Here is a 17,224-nt window from a genome sequence, read left to right on the forward strand (position 1 = left end):
ATTATTATTATTACATTTCGTCGTAACCCAACTCAACCTGCGTGAGTTCACACACAGGTTGTTTTAAAAGGTGATTTACACACAAATGATGAACATAAAAATCTTTAAACCTCGACTCTTCACACACGCGGGAAATATGAGCAGCAGATGCTTTTTTTAAAGAATTAAATAACTGCCGTGTTGATGTTAATTTCATTATTGTTACAATAATATTTTCCCCATCATGGCATTTTAAAGTGATATAACTGTCTGCATCTCTGCTAGTAATATTGGGGGTTAAAGGTACAGATAATGAGTATAGATGAAGATCAGAAACTGAGAATATGGATAAACTTTGGTATGAAAATGAGGAGGCGGAGGACGTGGGGGGGGGGGGGGGGTCTTCAGCTGGAGATGGTGCGCTTGTGGAATTTCTCGCAGAACAAAAAATAGGGAGAAAACTCTTATGAGGAGGTTATTGAGGTTGCAGCGATGAAGACACTGTGGGGGTAGTTGTGTGTGTGTGTGTGTGTGTGTGTGTGTGTGTGTGTGTGTGTGTGTGTGTGTGGAGGGGTATCGTGACGTCACGCGAGGCGTGCTGCAGACCGCTGGAGAAGAAAACCAAAGACAGCACCGCGGAGACGCGACAAAGCGCAGACTCCCGAGGACGCAGCGTGTACGCGCAGCACACGCATGAAGTGGATTTACTGAAGACCTGCATGGGGGGAAACTCTGAGGCTTTATCCCTGTTTTCTGTCGTCTGCCTCCGTTAGGCACCATCCGGTGAGTAAAACACGCACACACCGCCGGCTGTCCCGGTCGCTGAATTGCAGCTAATCGGTCCGGCGGTTTGGCGTCTCCATCTGGAGCGGTTTTACGCGTTGGATGCGGCGGATTGGAGTCACACAAGAGTCCGCGTCGTGGAAGTATTGCATTGCGGAGCGGGGAGCGCGCCGCGCGCCGCGTGAGGCCGGCTGCGCACAGGGGCTCGTGGCCGGGGACTGGAAGCATCTTCACGCGCAGCGCGTCGCCTCCTTTGTCGTTTAACGTCGGACGGACGTCTTAAATAAGCCGGACGCAAAGTGCACGAATCGCGTGAACACGGAGGGACAGAAGGGAGCCGAGCGAAGACCGAGAGCAGTGTGTGTGTGTGTTGTGCGTGAGAACACGCGCACTGTAGTGGCACAGAATGCCGTAATGAAACAGAGTGACAGTTTACATGATGCGTTGGAGGAGCTGCTCATTTAAGCACTTTTATTGTTTTGTTTTCCAATAAATATTTCCTAAGAATGAGTGAGAATTGAGGAAAGACGTTTTACGGGAGTCTTCATGTGAAATGGGGTCATATCATTTATATAAAGGGAAACAGAACATGTGTTGTCATACATTTATAACTGTGTTTATTATCCTCATCCGGGACGTCCCGCCTCTGTTTTGCAGGGAACTGGAATGGAACTGAATCTGTCGAAGAGCGTGATTTCCGGCGCGGACGCAGGTATGAAAAACCAAACCGTGAACGCCTCATTGGACTTACAGAGTGTGACGTGGGGCCGAGGGAGAGCGCGAGGTCACAGCGCGTGGCCGCTCCCCGCGCAGCGTGTTTGGTGTGCGGGGAGGACGTGTCCCCGGGACGCGCTCAGCTGCTTCTCCACCTTTTAGAAACAAAACAACGCGCAGAAAGACGCAGCACAGCGCCACGCGCTGCTTATATCTGTTATATGTGCACGTCAATAACGTGTGATGTCATTTATGCACATATATAAATCAAGCATCGTTTGCAATTATGGAAGTTTTCAGTAAATCCGGATTTAATCACAGCAAAAAACACCGTCAGAGACGTGACAACAACCGCGCTTTTCACATTTTCTTTCAGGAATAATAATAATAATAATAATAATAGAGGAGCTTCAGGGTCCGGCCCTACAGCACCACTCAGTATGGAAAGATGATTATTGTAAAGACAAAGATCGACACACAGCGGAGGGATAAGTATATATATATATATATATATCACGCAAAAACAATAAAAGCGCACGTATTATATATATATATATATATATATATATATATATATATATATATATATATATACAATACGTGCGCTTTTATTGTTTTTGTGTACTTATATGACCTTTGGGGTCAAAGCATAAATTAGACTTTAGTGTCTTGAACCAATGTCCGTCGGACGCCGCAGCTTGATCAGCGTCATCAGAACCTTTTGTTTTATTTATTGGACCGAGCGGGAAACATATTCCTCCCCGTCCTCCGGCCTTTAGTTCCCGCTCGGCCGCGCGTCGGTTCCCGTTGCTCTGCGGCAAACAGCGGCTCGGCGTCACGTGCGTTCGCCGCGTGATTAACGGCGCGTTTGTTTTCACTTCTCGGGGGGGTGTTTGCGTCTCCGCTGGCCTCTAACCCGTCCCGCCGGATGGAAAGGCTTTCCCGCTCATCCATCACGCCAAGTGCCCTCCGGAGCGGAGGAGGAGCGGGACGCGCGCGCTTACAACATCTCCATCTATCACGCTGCAGCAGCTGGAGGCCGGAGGCCGGCGGGCGGGTGGTGCAAAGCCTTTAATATTCCGCGGGGGGGTTTAAGGGTCACAGAGTTTATTGGTGATTCAGCATCACGCTGCTGTACGGAACCAGCCGGCGGGATGTCCCGTTGCTCCGTACCTGTGTGATATAAAGCTGATTGATGACGGATCCCCTGTATCGACCCACGTGCACGAAATGCACCAACTACTCCCCAAACAAACGGGTCCTTCTGTCCACGGTGACCTCCACCCGCTGATGGGACGTCGGCGTCCTCGAGGTCTCCTTTTACCCACAAAGCGTCTCACAGAAGGCTGCTCGTGTTCTTCAGTTCTTCATCTTCATCCTCAAAAGATCCAAAGACAAAGTGTCCTTTAGTCCCGCAGAGCTTCTCCCTCAGTGGACTCACACACACACACACACACACACACACACACACACACACACACACACACACACACACACACACACACACACACACACATACGCAAATTGGAAAACTGTGGTAGGGAAATATTATATTTATCCGTATGGCCGCTGGTGTGCCAAACAATACTCAGATGAGTCTGAATAAAAACCAAAGTCAAAATGAACACAACTACCCATGATGCAACAGATGTACTAGAACGAGCTGACCTCCGATCTGATATCAAGTCGTTTGGCCTCTTTTTTTTGTGAGCGCGCGCAGAGACGTTTTCTTTCTTGCTGACGTTTACAGACGCGCACACGCGCGCACACGGAGCTCTGCAGTGGTTTCTTACCTTGCAGCTCAGTCTGAACACCGTTTCATGCTGTGTAATGTGGTGTAATGTGGTGTAATGTGGTGTAATGTGGTGTAATGTTGTGTAATTTGGTGTAATTGTGCGCGTTTTAAGAGCCGCGCGGTGGATGAATGACGGATGTGTCCCGGTTGTTTATTTGTCAAAGTGACGCTTTACAGACTCATTAATCACGCGCACAGAAATGCTCACATCGCGCGCTTCTCACAGCGGGGGGGGCAGTAACCGGGCCGGTCCGTGCTGGAGGGCAAATGTTTACTCAGCTCGGTACATATCCGAGATATACACACTGCATTGTGTCCGTGCGTGTGTGTAGAAGCGCAGCAGATTCAGACGTGCCTGCGCGAATAAAAGGCCCGTTTACTCTTGGAGAGCAACGCAATGCGCTGCGCGCTCCCGACGCAGAGTGCACGCTTTAAGAAACGTGCGCGCGTCGGAGTGAACAAAGTGACTGCGTGTTTGTTCTTATTGTGCGGAACAAACGCACTGAAGACATAAAGAAACCGTCTCAACGGCCTTTTCCACTTGTTGCTGGTGACGTCAGACTCGGGCGGGTGTGGGGAGAGGAGGGGGGGGGGGGGGGGGGGGGCAGTGGGAGGGACCGGCTGTTTTTTGGGGGGGTTAAACGCAGCCGACGGGATGGTCTCCGCCTCTCGCGCGCAGTTCTCCTTCTGGGACCTGTTCTCCGTGGAGCGGCCGGCTGGTGGGAGCCTTTTCCCCGCGCGGGTCCTCCTCTCATGTCGCGGGTGGATTCTTTCAGGTGTTGAGGAAAGCTTTGTGCCCCCCCCCCCCTCCCTCCCCCCAGGACTCACCTCCCTCCCCCGTCTCCCCCTCTTGTGCGCCCCCTTCTCTTCAAGGTGGGATGAATTCGGACCGGGGCGTCGAGGCGGCGGCGGCGGCGGCGGCGCCCGCGTTTCACTTACCGAGAGCCCCGCGCGGCGGCCGGGGGGGGGTGGAGAACTCCAGCAGCGAGTCCTCGGACGCGGAGCCGCCAGGTACACCCTCCCTCCCTCCCTCCCTCCCTCGCTCCCTCCCGAGGGCAGAGCCCGCCGGCTTTACGTCCGCGGGGGCCCGTTTACGGCCGTCAGACGGCGCGCGTGACTCGGACGGAAGCGGCCCGAGACGCTCCTGCAGAGATTCTTAAGTCGCTGCAGAGACGGACGCGCACGAACACCGCCGTGCGGGTTCCGTGCGCGTCACCCTTGGCCGCAGTCTGTCAGGGAAGAATGCGCAGAGTAAATGTTGGTTAATGCATTAGAACTGTAAATATTATAAATAACTACAGAGGCGCAACGTCTGCAGAACGTGAGCGAATTGTTCCAGAAGCTTCTGCGCTTTTCTCTCTTCACCAAAGCTAAAGAGGAATGTTTGCTCGGTGTTTCCTTTTGTTTGGATACGCGGCTTCTATAAAAAGAAAACGTATTGTGGTTTTAAATTGTAAGTAGACGTTTCTTCTATGATGAAGCTCTGCACGTGCTGACTGCTCCGTTTGATGAGGATAATCATAATAATAATAATTATAATAACAATAATCAGGTCAGAAGACGTGAGATGAGTCTCGTCGATCAACGTGTCGCTTCTCTGCTCGGGTCGTAAATCAGTCACTACTTCTTTGTTCCGTGCTGGAAGAACTTCAGGGCCTGCGGGTCGGACACGTTTAACCTTTTCCGGTTTAAATATCCACGCAACGACAACAATATCACGCTGTTTCACGTGGAATCCGCGACCCTGTGACCCGCAGAGAAGGAGCGCGGCGCGGAGCCGCGCAGCGATGACGGGACCGCGGACGACCCGAAGAAGAAGAAGCAGCGGCGGCAGCGCACGCACTTCACCAGCCAGCAGCTGCAGGAGCTGGAGGCCACGTTCCAGAGGAACCGCTACCCGGACATGAGCACGCGCGAGGAGATCGCCGTGTGGACCAACCTCACAGAGGCCCGAGTGCGGGTGAGACCCGTCTGAGGGACGCATGACGCGACCAACACGCTGCAGCCACATCAACAACATGTTTAATATCAGAGCTTTTATTAGTCACGCTGAGTGTTATTGGTTCCACGGAGTCATGATAACAAACATTTGATGAGAAATTGACAGCTGGCAGACTAAAACTATAAGCTATTTAAAGGTATTAAAGATGAATCCCCGTGTTTGTGCTTTGTATATATATATATATATATACTTCAGGGCCTCTATATATATATATATATATATATATGTATTATATATATCTATATATATATATATTCCTCTAGAACAGACACCTGAGTGAATATCCTTCTCAGAGTTCATATGGACGAACCATTAATTACCTTTAGTGTATAAAACCTGTCCGCGGGTGTAAATTCGGCTTCGCGTGTCTCTCACGTCAGTTTTTTTTTATTATTTACAGAAACTACGCAAAAAAATCCGCCTCCTCAAACAGCGTGAAAACGCATCCAGAAAGTTAAAGTGCGAAAATAAATACTTTTGAAAGTGTGATTTAAATAGAACGCGCGTGCCTGAGTACGTGGGACATGTTTTGACGTTTGAAAGTGGACGTGACCTCTGAAGGTCACCGCAGCTCAGGTCGGATCAGCTCGTTTAGTGCTCCCCTCATTAGATGATACATTATTGATTCGGATCGATCACGTCCGCGTGGACAGTTTATCTCCGCTTGTAAACTGTTTCTGATCCGTTTACAGTTGGATTGGTGCTGTAAACCTGATTTTATTATGACCCCCCCCCCCCCCCCCCCCCCCGCTTTATTTAAATCACCAAACAATAAATCATTTTTTAAATCTTTTGTGACTCAAATAGAAACTAAATATTTGAAGATTAATTATTTGGAGAAGAGAAAAGTTGGTCTTTTGTTTCTTTTTTGCAAGTAATTCAACACTTAGTTTTGGGCTTAAATAGAACATTTAGAACACAAACTAATAAGAATTCATCCGTCGTCATTTACACTCGTGATTAACGGTTATTGAATCTAATTAAAGTACAAAATCTCGAGCATTTTCTCTCAAACTGGCGGATTTTTTTTGGAAAAGGACAATTAGGAAAAATCTGATCAATAAATCCAAACTCATGAAGACTTTTCGGCTCAAATAAAAGCGATGTGTGTTTATTTAAAAATATTAGTTTATAAAGAATCGTGTGTGTTCATTTAAAACCACACGCTTTTAATTTAATTTGTATATATAGTTTTCTTTTTTTCTTTTATAATTATATATATATATGTATGTATAATTGTATATATAAACCATACGTTGTTTTATTATATAGATATACAGTGTATATCTATATAATAAATATATATCGATATATCATTTTTCAATTGAGTGTGTGTGTGTGTGTGTGTGTGAGAGTTTTTTCTGCAGCCAAAACACAGAAATATTGTTCCATCCGTATCTCATAATTCATAATAATGAAAAAGCTTGAACCTTTGTTGGTAAATCCGCGCGACCTTGACTGGTTGTGTCGGTAACGCGCGCGTGTCTCCTCAGGTGTGGTTCAAGAACCGCCGGGCCAAGTGGAGGAAGCGCGAGCGCAACCAGCAGATGGACCTGTGCAAGAGCAGCTACCTGCCGCAGTTCAGCGGGCTGATGCAGCCCTACGAGGACATGTACCCCACCTACTCCTACAACAACTGGCCCAACAAGGGGCTGGCCCCCGCGCCGCTCTCCTCCAAGAACTTCACCTTCTTCAACTCCATGAGCCCGCTCACCTCGCAGTCCATGTTCTCCGCGCCCAGCTCCATCTCCTCCATGACCATGGCGCCCGGGATGGGCCCCCCCGCCGCGCCGCCGGGCCTCAACAACCTGAACGGCATCGGCGCGTCCGGCATCAACTCCGGCATGTCGCCGTCCGCGTGCCCGTACGGGCCGCCCGGCTCTCCGTACAGCGTCTACCGGGACACGTGCACGCTCAGACTCAAGTCCAAACAGCACCCGAGCTTCGGCTACGGCGGCCTGCAGGGCCCGGGCACGAGCCTGAACGCGTGCCAGTACAACAGCTGACGGGAGCCGATCAAATATATATGAGTATATACGTGTGATCAGATGGGGGGGGGGGGGGGGGGGGGGCAACTAAACTGGATTAGTTGCAATTATTTCCAAGACAAAAAAAGAAGCAGAGAACGTGGATTATGCGGGTTTTGTGTGTTTACGATGAACTCAGCAGCTGTTCAGGTGTCCCGGATCATTGAGCTTTTTATGATGAAGGCGCGTTGCTGCACTGTACATACATGTAAATATATACAGGCCGAACATGGACTTCATGCTTTCTTCTTTCTGTGTGCTGACTCTTGGAAACTGGAGAGAAAAAAACCAAATAAAAGCGGACTAAAGTTTGGATCATATCGCGACTCAAGTGATCTGGCCCATAATATTGTACATATTTTGTACCGCTTCTGTGTCCCCCCCCAAACCCCCCAGACCCCCCAGACCCCGACACCCAGTGCACGTCACCGTGTCTCTGCTCTCATTTTGCTTTTGCTGAAATATAAAAAGCCCGCATGTGTAAACTCGAGTGTCACGTGATCCGTGCGATGATGTAAGAAGTTATTCCACTAAACTGTATCCGAGTCCTCGTGTGTTTATGGTGACGTGTTTGTTTGAATAAACTGCAGGAAAAGAGACTTTATTTTATGTGTGAGGAGCAGAAGGAATAACTGCTAATAAGACATATTGATCCGAGGGATCAGCTCAGATAGAAGAAGCTTTATTCCGCTTCTTTAACCTTAAAGCTCATTCAGACATTTTATTTCCCTGTTTTCTATGACAGAGGGAAATAAAGTCAATGGAGTCAAAACGCATCCTGAGCTCTGAGAATCATCATCAGCCTTATTTTATAGGGCGGGTTCATTTATATATATATATATATATATATATATATATATATATATATATATATATATATATATATATATATATATATATACACACACTCTAATCAGTGTGAGAACATGTATTTAAATCTCATGATGAGATAATAACCGGAAACAACTTCAGATTAAATTTATCTAGAACCAGAAAAAATTCAATCAATTCCATATCTGGTTTCTGACACGTGCACAAATCTGCACGTGTCTCTCACGTAGATATTACTGCACGTTCAGCAGTAATGACTGTGTGCTCAAACTGATACTGTGTGTGTGTGTGTGTGTGTGTGTGTGTGTGTGTGTTTACCATTTAATGACTAATAAAATAATCCAGAGGAACCAGGATGCTGAAAGAGACTCAGGCAGTAAGTAAAACTTAACAACTTAAAACTTAACTTAATTAATATTCTAAGTTAATAATATTTTTAAAATGACTTTGTGTCCATGATCATTTAAAATAATCTTCTTAGTTATTTAGTTTATATATCTGCATCTTAACCATCAAAAGGTACTTTGGTTTGACTTTAAAGTGTGTTTTTGGAAAGGTATAGTATATAGTATTTTACAGTATAGTGTTTTACAGTATAGTGTTTTACAGTGTATAGTATTTTACAGTATAGTGTTTTACAGTATAGTGTTTTACAGTATAGTGTTTTACAGTATAGTGTTTTACAGTGTATAGTATTTTACAATAAAAACGGACCACACCATAAATTAAAATATTACTGTGAAGTAATAGTTTAATAAGTTTCATAATTCTCCAGTGATACATTGTGACCTCGTGACCGAAAGTCTCCACAAACTTTAATTCATTATTTCACCACAATATTCATTGTTCTTATACATCGACGACGTAGAATATTTTTCCTTTATTATCGAACTTCTCATCTCCACCGTGTCTGATCCTCACAGGTGAGTTCAGGAATCACATGACACGTTCATCTGATTCATGCTCATGAGGTCAAAGGTCACTTTTATGTCATTGGGGTCTTTTGCTGCATTCATCCCCTAAAGGGGCTTTAACATATTTCCACATACTTACTGAAGCTCTCACAGCAGCAACATTTCCTTCTGTGATTTGTTTGACGAGGCCAAAGAAAAACAAAGCGCGCACGCCGTCGCGTTACCCACAATGCCCCTCTCTGGCTGTAGATAAGAACACGCGGCACCGTGAACGCGCCTGAACCAAGAGGGCAAAGTTCACGCACCAAAATAGAAGAAGGGTTCAAAACGGCATCCAAGACGCAGCGCGATGGAGCTTCTCGTAGACGTCCATATTTGACAGATATCTAACTGACTAAAGCTTCTGCATCACAATCACCATTAATATTTATACTGTTTCCATGTTGAGCTCCTGAGTTTAATCTGGTGCCTCGTTTTCAAAGTCTTGAGATAATAATCTTAATTGTTGCAGTGCGTAGTTTTTATATTAACAGAATGACAAACGTCTGACGGCGTCTCGTCTCCTCAAACCGCCGCGCTGGAGAGAAAGCAGGAAGCTGCTGTTTGAGAGTCGCTCCTCTTCTGTGGCTGATATCTGAGATCTCTACACCCTCCCGGGCCATCTGGTGTACCCTAATTACCAAAACAAGCGCTCCTAAACGGAGGCTCCTGTTGGTTCTGCTGTAAACACACCTGTACTTCTTCCTGCGGGGATCAGGGAGCGCTTGTTGCCGTAGTGTGTCACATACACGGACAGGACGACAAGAGTCAGTGGGGTGGTTTAAAAATAAAGGAATAGAAGTTAAAAAGATTTAAAAATTAAAAATAAAGTGTCATGCAAACATTCAGTCAGCAACTTTTGTTTGTCTTCCCATCAGCCCCAGCTGTACTTTGTGCTAAACTGTTAGCATGTTGCTATGGTAACCACGTTGACCCTCAGCATGTATGTCGCAGATGTTCTCTCGTCCTACTTGTTGTCCATGAACCTCCAACACGTCCTACTGGGCCGAAGCCGAAAGCTTCTGATCCTTCACGTTCCAAATGGAAGACGACGACAATGTGTGTCTGTTCACGCACAGCGGCCGGGGGGCCGGGGGGCCGGGGGGGGGCGGACCAATGCTCCCGGTTTGCTCTTTGTGATCACGGCCAGCGGTTCTTCCTCTACAGAGAATCCCACAGCCGGCCTTGTTATCTTTATTGGGCCGGATCAGATTCCCCCCCCAGACACCCAGAGGAGGAACATGGCGGCTTGGAAGGAGCCCAGAAAGCCTTTCTGCTGCCCCCCCTTTACCCCCCGTTACCCCCCACAGCAGGAGAATTATGGTTTTTCCATTTCAAGGTCTGCGCGCGCACACACACACACCACACACACACACACACACACACACACACACACACACACACACTCTCACACACCTGGATTCTGGCTCCTTAATCCTTTCTTCAGCTTCACCTCCTAATTCTGCAGCGCCAGCAGTCCAGAGATGGTGTGTGTGTGTGTGTGTGTGTGTGTGTGTGTGTGTGTGTGTGTGTGTGTGTGTGTGTGTGTGTGTGTGTGTGTGTGTGTGTGTGTGTGTGTGTGGTTCTGGCCATCAGCTGCTGAGGCCGATTAAGGGGCCATATCAGGCCTGGCTCCTCCTCCTCTTCCTCATGTCCCTCAGCCATTAGCTTCCTCCTCCAGGAACAACACAGCGGCTCGGTTCCACTCTTCCAGACTCCTCTGGATCGGTTCTGCTGCGGAACACTTCCTGTCCATTTAACAGCTCATGAAACGATGGAACCGTGAACCACAGAGAAAGATTTTCTTCAAAAGCTTTTTTATTCAAACGTCGTCGTAACGAGGACGTCGTCTCCGTCCTCTACAAACAGGAAACATGGACATCGTCCCCAGATGTGATCGGAGAGCAGAGACGTCACATCGAAGTCGCGATCTCGTCGATGAACTTGGCCATCCTGATGTCGCGCTTGGACAGCCCCCCGCAGTCGTGTGTGGTCAGCGTGATCTGCACCTGAGCGCCGATATCAAGCAGACCAAATCAAAAAGGGTTATTATCCTTCGATGGGAGCCAGGCGACCTGCTTTTCATCTTTGTGCTAAGCTAAGCTAAGCTAACGGCCACGTAGCTCAGAAGCTTCTCATCTGAAGAGACTCAGGAGCTTTTATTGGATCCTTCCACTGGTCACCTGACCGAGCCAGCTGCTCGCCACATTTTCCAATCGCCATGCTAAGCTAAAGAGCTACATGGAAGAGTGTGAACGAGCGTCAGCAGTTTCCTCAAGCATTGACAAGATATTTGGCCCCGCCCATTGAGACGTTGCTCAACCAATGAGGTTTCTCCCTGGAAGGCAGTTTCTAAAAACCCACAACTTAATACGCAGAGCGAATAAAAACCAACATGAGCGAATATTAATATCAGCAGCTCGTCAGTGGGATTTATGTGCCCCCCCTTAATAAAGAGCAGGCGTAACTCAGCCAGAGATCCTGAGGTTTGTCACGTCAACGCTACTATAAAGGGCGGGAAGCGGCCGTGCTGTTAGCAGTTAGCTCGCAGCGACTGGGGGGGGGATCCGATGAGCCCGTAGCGTCGCAGCGGGACTGAACACATGAGTTATTACCTTGTTATAAACATTGAACCACTCTGGGTGGTGGTTCATCTTCTCCGCCTGCAGAGCCACTCGGGACATGAAGCCAAACGCCTGTCAATCAAAAACAGGAAGTATCTTTAGCTGTGCATGTAGACCGACCTGCAGGTTGTTGATCAGAGTGTCTCATCGTGACGTCAGCTGCTTTAAAGAAGCATTTATTAGTGATTCGGTGAACAAGATCTCCCACGAAACAAACACTCCACAAAGTCCGGTGTAGCAGCACCACCCTCTGAGGGACACGCCCACCGGTCAGGGCGTCCGGGGGCTGATTGTGGACGTCGTAATCATCTACAAAGAGCAGAAATCCTTCGTTGTTCACCACGAAGAGAGGAGGAGAAAATAAAAAAATCCGGTAGACTCATTTCAGAGCAATTTCCCGCTGCAATCTCAATTAAGCCCCTAAATACTTCCCCCCGCCTAATTAGATCAACTGAAACGCCATTGTTTACAGGCCCGCCACCTGACACCGCCGAGCGACGGGCGTAACGCGATCGGCGGCTCCATCAAACTGCTTATCGAGGAAAGAAAAAACGTCCCCTGATCAATTTAAGTAATTGACATATTCCTGCAACTTGACCCGCTGGCACCAATTTGGGGGGCGAGGCGGTCTGTTCTCTCTCAGCCGTCGCTGAGCGGCCTGTCAGGTCAGGTGTTGTCCAAACATGCCCCCCCTCTAATCTGAACATTGAGTGACAGGTAAAAGGATTTTGTGTTAACTTAAAGCTTCCTGCACATTGTCCCATTTCAACCCCCCCCCCCCACACACACACACACACATACTCCTTCACACAGTGTGTGTAATATACGTCCACACAGTACATGTATATACAGGAGTATAATATACATCTATACTTATTTTAGTATAAAAAGTGGAGTTAGTCAGCGACACACCGGCGAATTGAAGCCTGCAGTTTGGTGTTTTGGCCGTCGACATCTTGTAACACGAGAGGGTGGAGCTTGGTAGAGACCTGTCAATCACAGCAAGTCCCGCCCTAAAGCATCTCCTGCTTTATGGTCTATTAGAGACCTGTCAATCAGCGATTAACTAGACTAGAGACTAAGACCATAAACTCATGTTTACAATAATAATAATAAATCCAGAGAGTCATTTCCTCATAGACGTCTATGGGAGCAGAGGAGTCGCCCCCTGCTGGTCACTACAGAGAAGTAGAGTCATTTCCTCATAGACGTCTATGGGAGCAGAGGAGTCGCCCCCTGCTGGTCACTACAGAGAAGTAGAGTCATTTCCTCATAGACGTCTATGGGAGCAGAGGAGTCGCCCCCTGCTGGTCACTACAGAGAAGTAGAGTCATTTCCTCATAGACGTCTATGGGAGCAGAGGAGTCGCCCCCTGCTGGTCACTACAGAGAAGTAGAGTCATTTCCTCATAGACGTCTATGGGAGCAGAGGAGTCGCCCCCTGCTGGTCACTACAGAGAAGTAGAGTCATTTCCTCATAGACGTCTATGGGAGCAGAGGAGTCGCCCCCTGCTGGTCACTACAGAGAAGTAGAGTCATTTCCTCATAGACGTCTATGGGAGCAGAGGAGTCGCCCCCTGCTGGTCACTGCAGAGAAGTAGAGTCATTTCCTCATAGACGTCTATGGGAGCAGAGGAGTCGCCCCCTGCTGGTCACTACAGAGAAGTAGAGTCATTTCCTCATAGACGTCTATGGGAGCAGAGGAGTCGCCCCCTGCTGGTCACTACAGAGAAGTAGAGTCATTTCCTCATAGACGTCTATGGGAGCAGAGGAGTCGCCCCCTGCTGGTCACTACAGAGAAGTAGAGTCATTTCCTCATAGACGTCTATGGGAGCAGAGGAGTCGCCCCCTGCTGGTCACTACAGAGAAGTAGAGTCATTTCCTCATAGACGTCTATGGGAGCAGAGGAGTCGCCCCCTGCTGGTCACTACAGAGAAGTAGAGTCATTTCCTCATAGACGTCTATGGGAGCAGAGGAGTCGCCCCCTGCTGGTCACTACCCAGAATGCATCGTCTCATAGACGTCTATGGGAGCAGACTTATTCTATGATGAGTTCTTGTTACTGGCAAAATATCCACATTGGCCTACAGTTGAATTTCTTGACTGACAGTTAAGCTAAACTTAGAAGTGTGCACGTGTGAATAAAGGGTGACCGTCCTTCCTTAACGGAGGAGGGTCTCACCTCCTCAAAGCAGCTTCATCACAAAGACGACGTCACGGCCACCGCAAACATCTGCGCTCACATCTGTACGATGCGCTTCCACATATTACAAAAACTTGGCAGATGAGAATAATTTAGTTCTTCAATTAGGCTTCAATTCTAGTAGAAGTCTAGTTTTTTTATTCCAGCCGTGAAGAACAAACTTGTGTGTTTTTTTTATTATTTATTTATTAACCAGAGCTTTTCCCTCAAGTGTCACGCTTCCCCAGAGTCACATTTGGGGGGCAGAGGAGGACCTACATGAGGAGAGGAAGCAGTAATCTCTGAATACAAATGACCTGAAACACCCTACGGAGCCACAGGTGGGGGTCCCTCGGGGTCACCTCTATGCCCCCCACCTGGGCCAAGCAAGACCCACCCTCAGCACGCCGCCATGTCAACGGGGGTCAAGGACTCGCCCTCTCAGCGGCCCTTGTTTACCCCGTGAGTATCGCGGGGGCCACACTTCAACCCCTCAACTGCCCCAACAAGCTTCAGCTGTCAAGAGCTCAGATAATTTGACATGACATTATGCAGCCCCCCCCCCCGGATCAAATAATCAGAAACACGACGGCAGACCCCCCCCCCCCCCCCCAGATGTACCCTCCGATCCCACTTGATGCCATTAAGACGTGATTGTCACACAGCGCTTGACGTCTTCTTTTCTCAAATGGACTCGACCTCGAATCACATGTGTCTGTTATTTACGTACAGGCTTCCTGGGGGGGGATGAGGGTCATTGGAGGAGGATGAAGATTATTGATAATAACTGATTGATAATAATCAGCACAAACCAACTTGAACTTCTGAGGAAGGAAGTTATTTTGCTCGGCAAATGAGAAAATCCTTTTTATTTGTTGATTTCTTAATGAGATTTGAAATATATTTTTATCTGACGGGAAGAATTGGGAACATTTCCCCCAGAACTGATAATACATTTGGGATCTTATAAAAATCCTCAAGGTTGACCTTTGGCCTTTGTTGAGTTTGTCATCCGTGGACAACAATCACCTCGGCGATTATTCTCAATGTCCCAACGAGTGGAGGAGGCGTGACGCATTCAGACCCCCCCCCCCCCGCGCCAGATGGCCGACTGTAAACAAACAACATGCGTAAACAACTAAAAATAAGAAGAGCGGCGCGCTGCAGATGTTTCCACATGTGGTCGAGGAGGATTCAGACCTCGTCACGCCGGATCACTGAGGGTCTACTTTCTCTCCGCCCGCACGGATTACTGAGCAGCAATGGAAGGAGGACGCGTGGAGGCTCGCAGGGTTCCTAAAGCTCTTCTGCCCCCTGGAGGCCTCCAGAGGGTCTTCACCCTCATCTCAAACTCTCGGGGTCTGATCTCCTCGAGCCGATCGCTCGTCAGAGTGCTGAGACAGACAGACAGACAGACGGAGAAGGCTGCCAACATGTAGGGTTGGAACAACATGAGCTCATTCCCCACTAACATGAGGGAGGCCTGGGGGGGGCGAGGGGGCGAGGGGGGGGGGGCAGCGGTCTGCAAACCGGAGGAGACGTTTCTACCAATTTGATTGTTTGTGAAAGAAATCATTCTCATCAAAACCCCCAATTGCTGCCAACTGGGCGCCTGGCGTGTCTCAGGGTAATGCGGCCTGACGTGTCGGGGTAAGAGGAGAGGCCGCTCCAGCAGATGCCCCCCCGACGCCGCCCCCCCATCCCCCAACCACGACTTCAAACGCGGGGAAGTGTAAAGACAGACTAGTTTAGGGCCTAAAACAACTAACGACGGGATTAGAGGAAGTCCGCTAAGTGGCCTTGAGATGCTGCAGCGAGTCCATGGCGGGACTCAGTGTCTCTGTTACCCCTGGGGGCGGGGGGGGGGGGGGGGGGTGAGGGGGGGGGGTGATACTGTGATACTTGTGTTGAGTTTCCAGTGAGCTGGTAAAGTTAAACTACACACATCAAGTTGTTTGCACTAAATTATTACACTAAAGAGGCAAAACCCAAAGGACGTCCTCAAGAAAACCCTTTCACAATAAAAGAGGCTGCATTCTCTGTAGTGACCAGCAGGGGGCGACTCCTCCGACCCATAGACATTTATGAGAAGATCCCTCTTCCTCTCTCATTGATATATTGTTGATTGTCAGTCCTCAACACACGCACGCACACACGCACGCACACACACACACACACACACCTGGTTGAACGTTTTGAAGTGGAGCTCTTTGAAGATGGCGTCGCGCTCCTCCACCTCCACCCATCCAGAGGTCTTGAGCTCCATCACCTGCTGGTCGCGGTCGGCGGTCGGAAGCCAGTGGGAGTCTGATGACTGGACACACACACACACACACACACACACTGTTGTTGTTGTTATAGTATTTACGTCAGAAGAAGTTTGATTATTGTTGTTTTGTGATTTGCTCTACAAGCCAAATGTATGTTTCACATATAAAATCAGAAATAAACTGCTATTTAACAACTTAACACCTCTAAAATGCACATTTTACCAATAATTGCCGTTATCAGTGGTTCTTGTTTGTTTGGAGGACTTTTCGGGCCCTCCAGCTGTTGTCTTTACTGCCTGTGTACTAAACACGTTGAGATGTGCTTCATTATATATTCATACGTCACACTTAGTGGGCGTCACTATTACGGCCCAGCAGCGACATTTCATATTTAATAGAATCACGTAGAATAGAACATAAAATACGGATTATTACACGTCACAAAACACCATATTTAAGGTTAAAAATGTCCCGGCTTAAATCCATGGAATCAATAAGTAAAGAATAGGGAGAAAGGCTCGTGGACACCTGTCGGATCTGCACAGGTGAGTCTACGTTCGCTCCCGCGCGGCTCACACGGGTTCGGTTCCGGTTCAGTGTACAAAGGGTCCACGCGGGGTCCCCGCAGGTAAGTGCGACTCACCTTGGAGCGAGATGCTAACGCGTGCTAACGCTAACGGGCCGGGAGGCACTCACCATGCTGGAGGAGCGCTCGGTGAGGTGCGGCAGACTGCGCAGCCCGGAGGGGCGGCGGCAGGGCCACGAGCCGCTCATCCTCGCGTTAAACATCAACCCAAACATGGACGGTGACGATGACGATAATGTGGCGGCGGTTTCCCTCCACCGGCCCCTCTTCTGCCCCCCCCGGGCCTCATAGCTGCCAGGCGGGGTGCCTGATCTAAAATCCCCCGTTTTCTGAAGAGAGTCTGGTGCTTCATAATTTATTAACCCACACGTTTTAATTACGTGTGGGTTAATAAATTATTATTACAATCTTTATTTTGTTTTCACTGGACGACGTTATGCTCCTCACAGCTTTTTGCACTTTGTCCTTCAATAGAATAT

At 48.4% G+C, this 17,224-nt stretch overlaps 2 protein-coding genes across 5 annotated transcripts; one reads left to right on the top strand and one right to left on the bottom strand.

Moving 5' to 3' along the window:
* The first annotated feature begins 610 nt into the window (after nucleotides 1-610).
* pitx1 (paired-like homeodomain 1) lies at nucleotides 611-7,899 on the top strand. Of its 2 annotated transcripts, XM_078105056.1 has the most exons (5): nucleotides 611-762; nucleotides 1,420-1,474; nucleotides 4,145-4,282; nucleotides 5,029-5,231; nucleotides 6,767-7,899. In XM_078105056.1, the coding sequence occupies exons 2-5, from the start codon at nucleotides 1,429-1,431 to the stop codon at nucleotides 7,277-7,279; spliced, it is 900 nt and encodes a 299-aa protein (XP_077961182.1). In that variant the 5' UTR covers nucleotides 611-762; nucleotides 1,420-1,428; the 3' UTR covers nucleotides 7,280-7,899.
* A 2,985-nt stretch (nucleotides 7,900-10,884) lies between these two features.
* Nucleotides 10,885-17,154, bottom strand: LOC144410388 (pterin-4-alpha-carbinolamine dehydratase 2). Of its 3 annotated transcripts, none has more exons than XM_078107062.1 (4): nucleotides 16,856-17,154; nucleotides 16,072-16,203; nucleotides 11,700-11,780; nucleotides 10,885-11,093 (listed from the first exon to the last, which is right to left on the bottom strand). In XM_078107062.1, the coding sequence occupies exons 1-4, from the start codon at nucleotides 16,958-16,960 to the stop codon at nucleotides 10,998-11,000; spliced, it is 414 nt and encodes a 137-aa protein (XP_077963188.1). In that variant the 5' UTR covers nucleotides 16,961-17,154; the 3' UTR covers nucleotides 10,885-10,997. The 3 variants fall into 3 exon arrangements, with proteins under 3 accessions (XP_077963188.1, XP_077963190.1, XP_077963189.1); XM_078107064.1 differs by having other exon boundaries at nucleotides 16,688-17,025; XM_078107063.1 differs by having other exon boundaries at nucleotides 16,803-16,858.
* Between the last annotated feature and the right edge of the window lie 70 nt (nucleotides 17,155-17,224).

The sequence above is a fragment of the Gasterosteus aculeatus genome, chromosome 7 (genome assembly GCF_964276395.1).
Source record: "Gasterosteus aculeatus chromosome 7, fGasAcu3.hap1.1, whole genome shotgun sequence".
In the NCBI taxonomy this organism is placed as follows: domain Eukaryota; kingdom Metazoa; phylum Chordata; class Actinopteri; order Perciformes; family Gasterosteidae; genus Gasterosteus; species Gasterosteus aculeatus.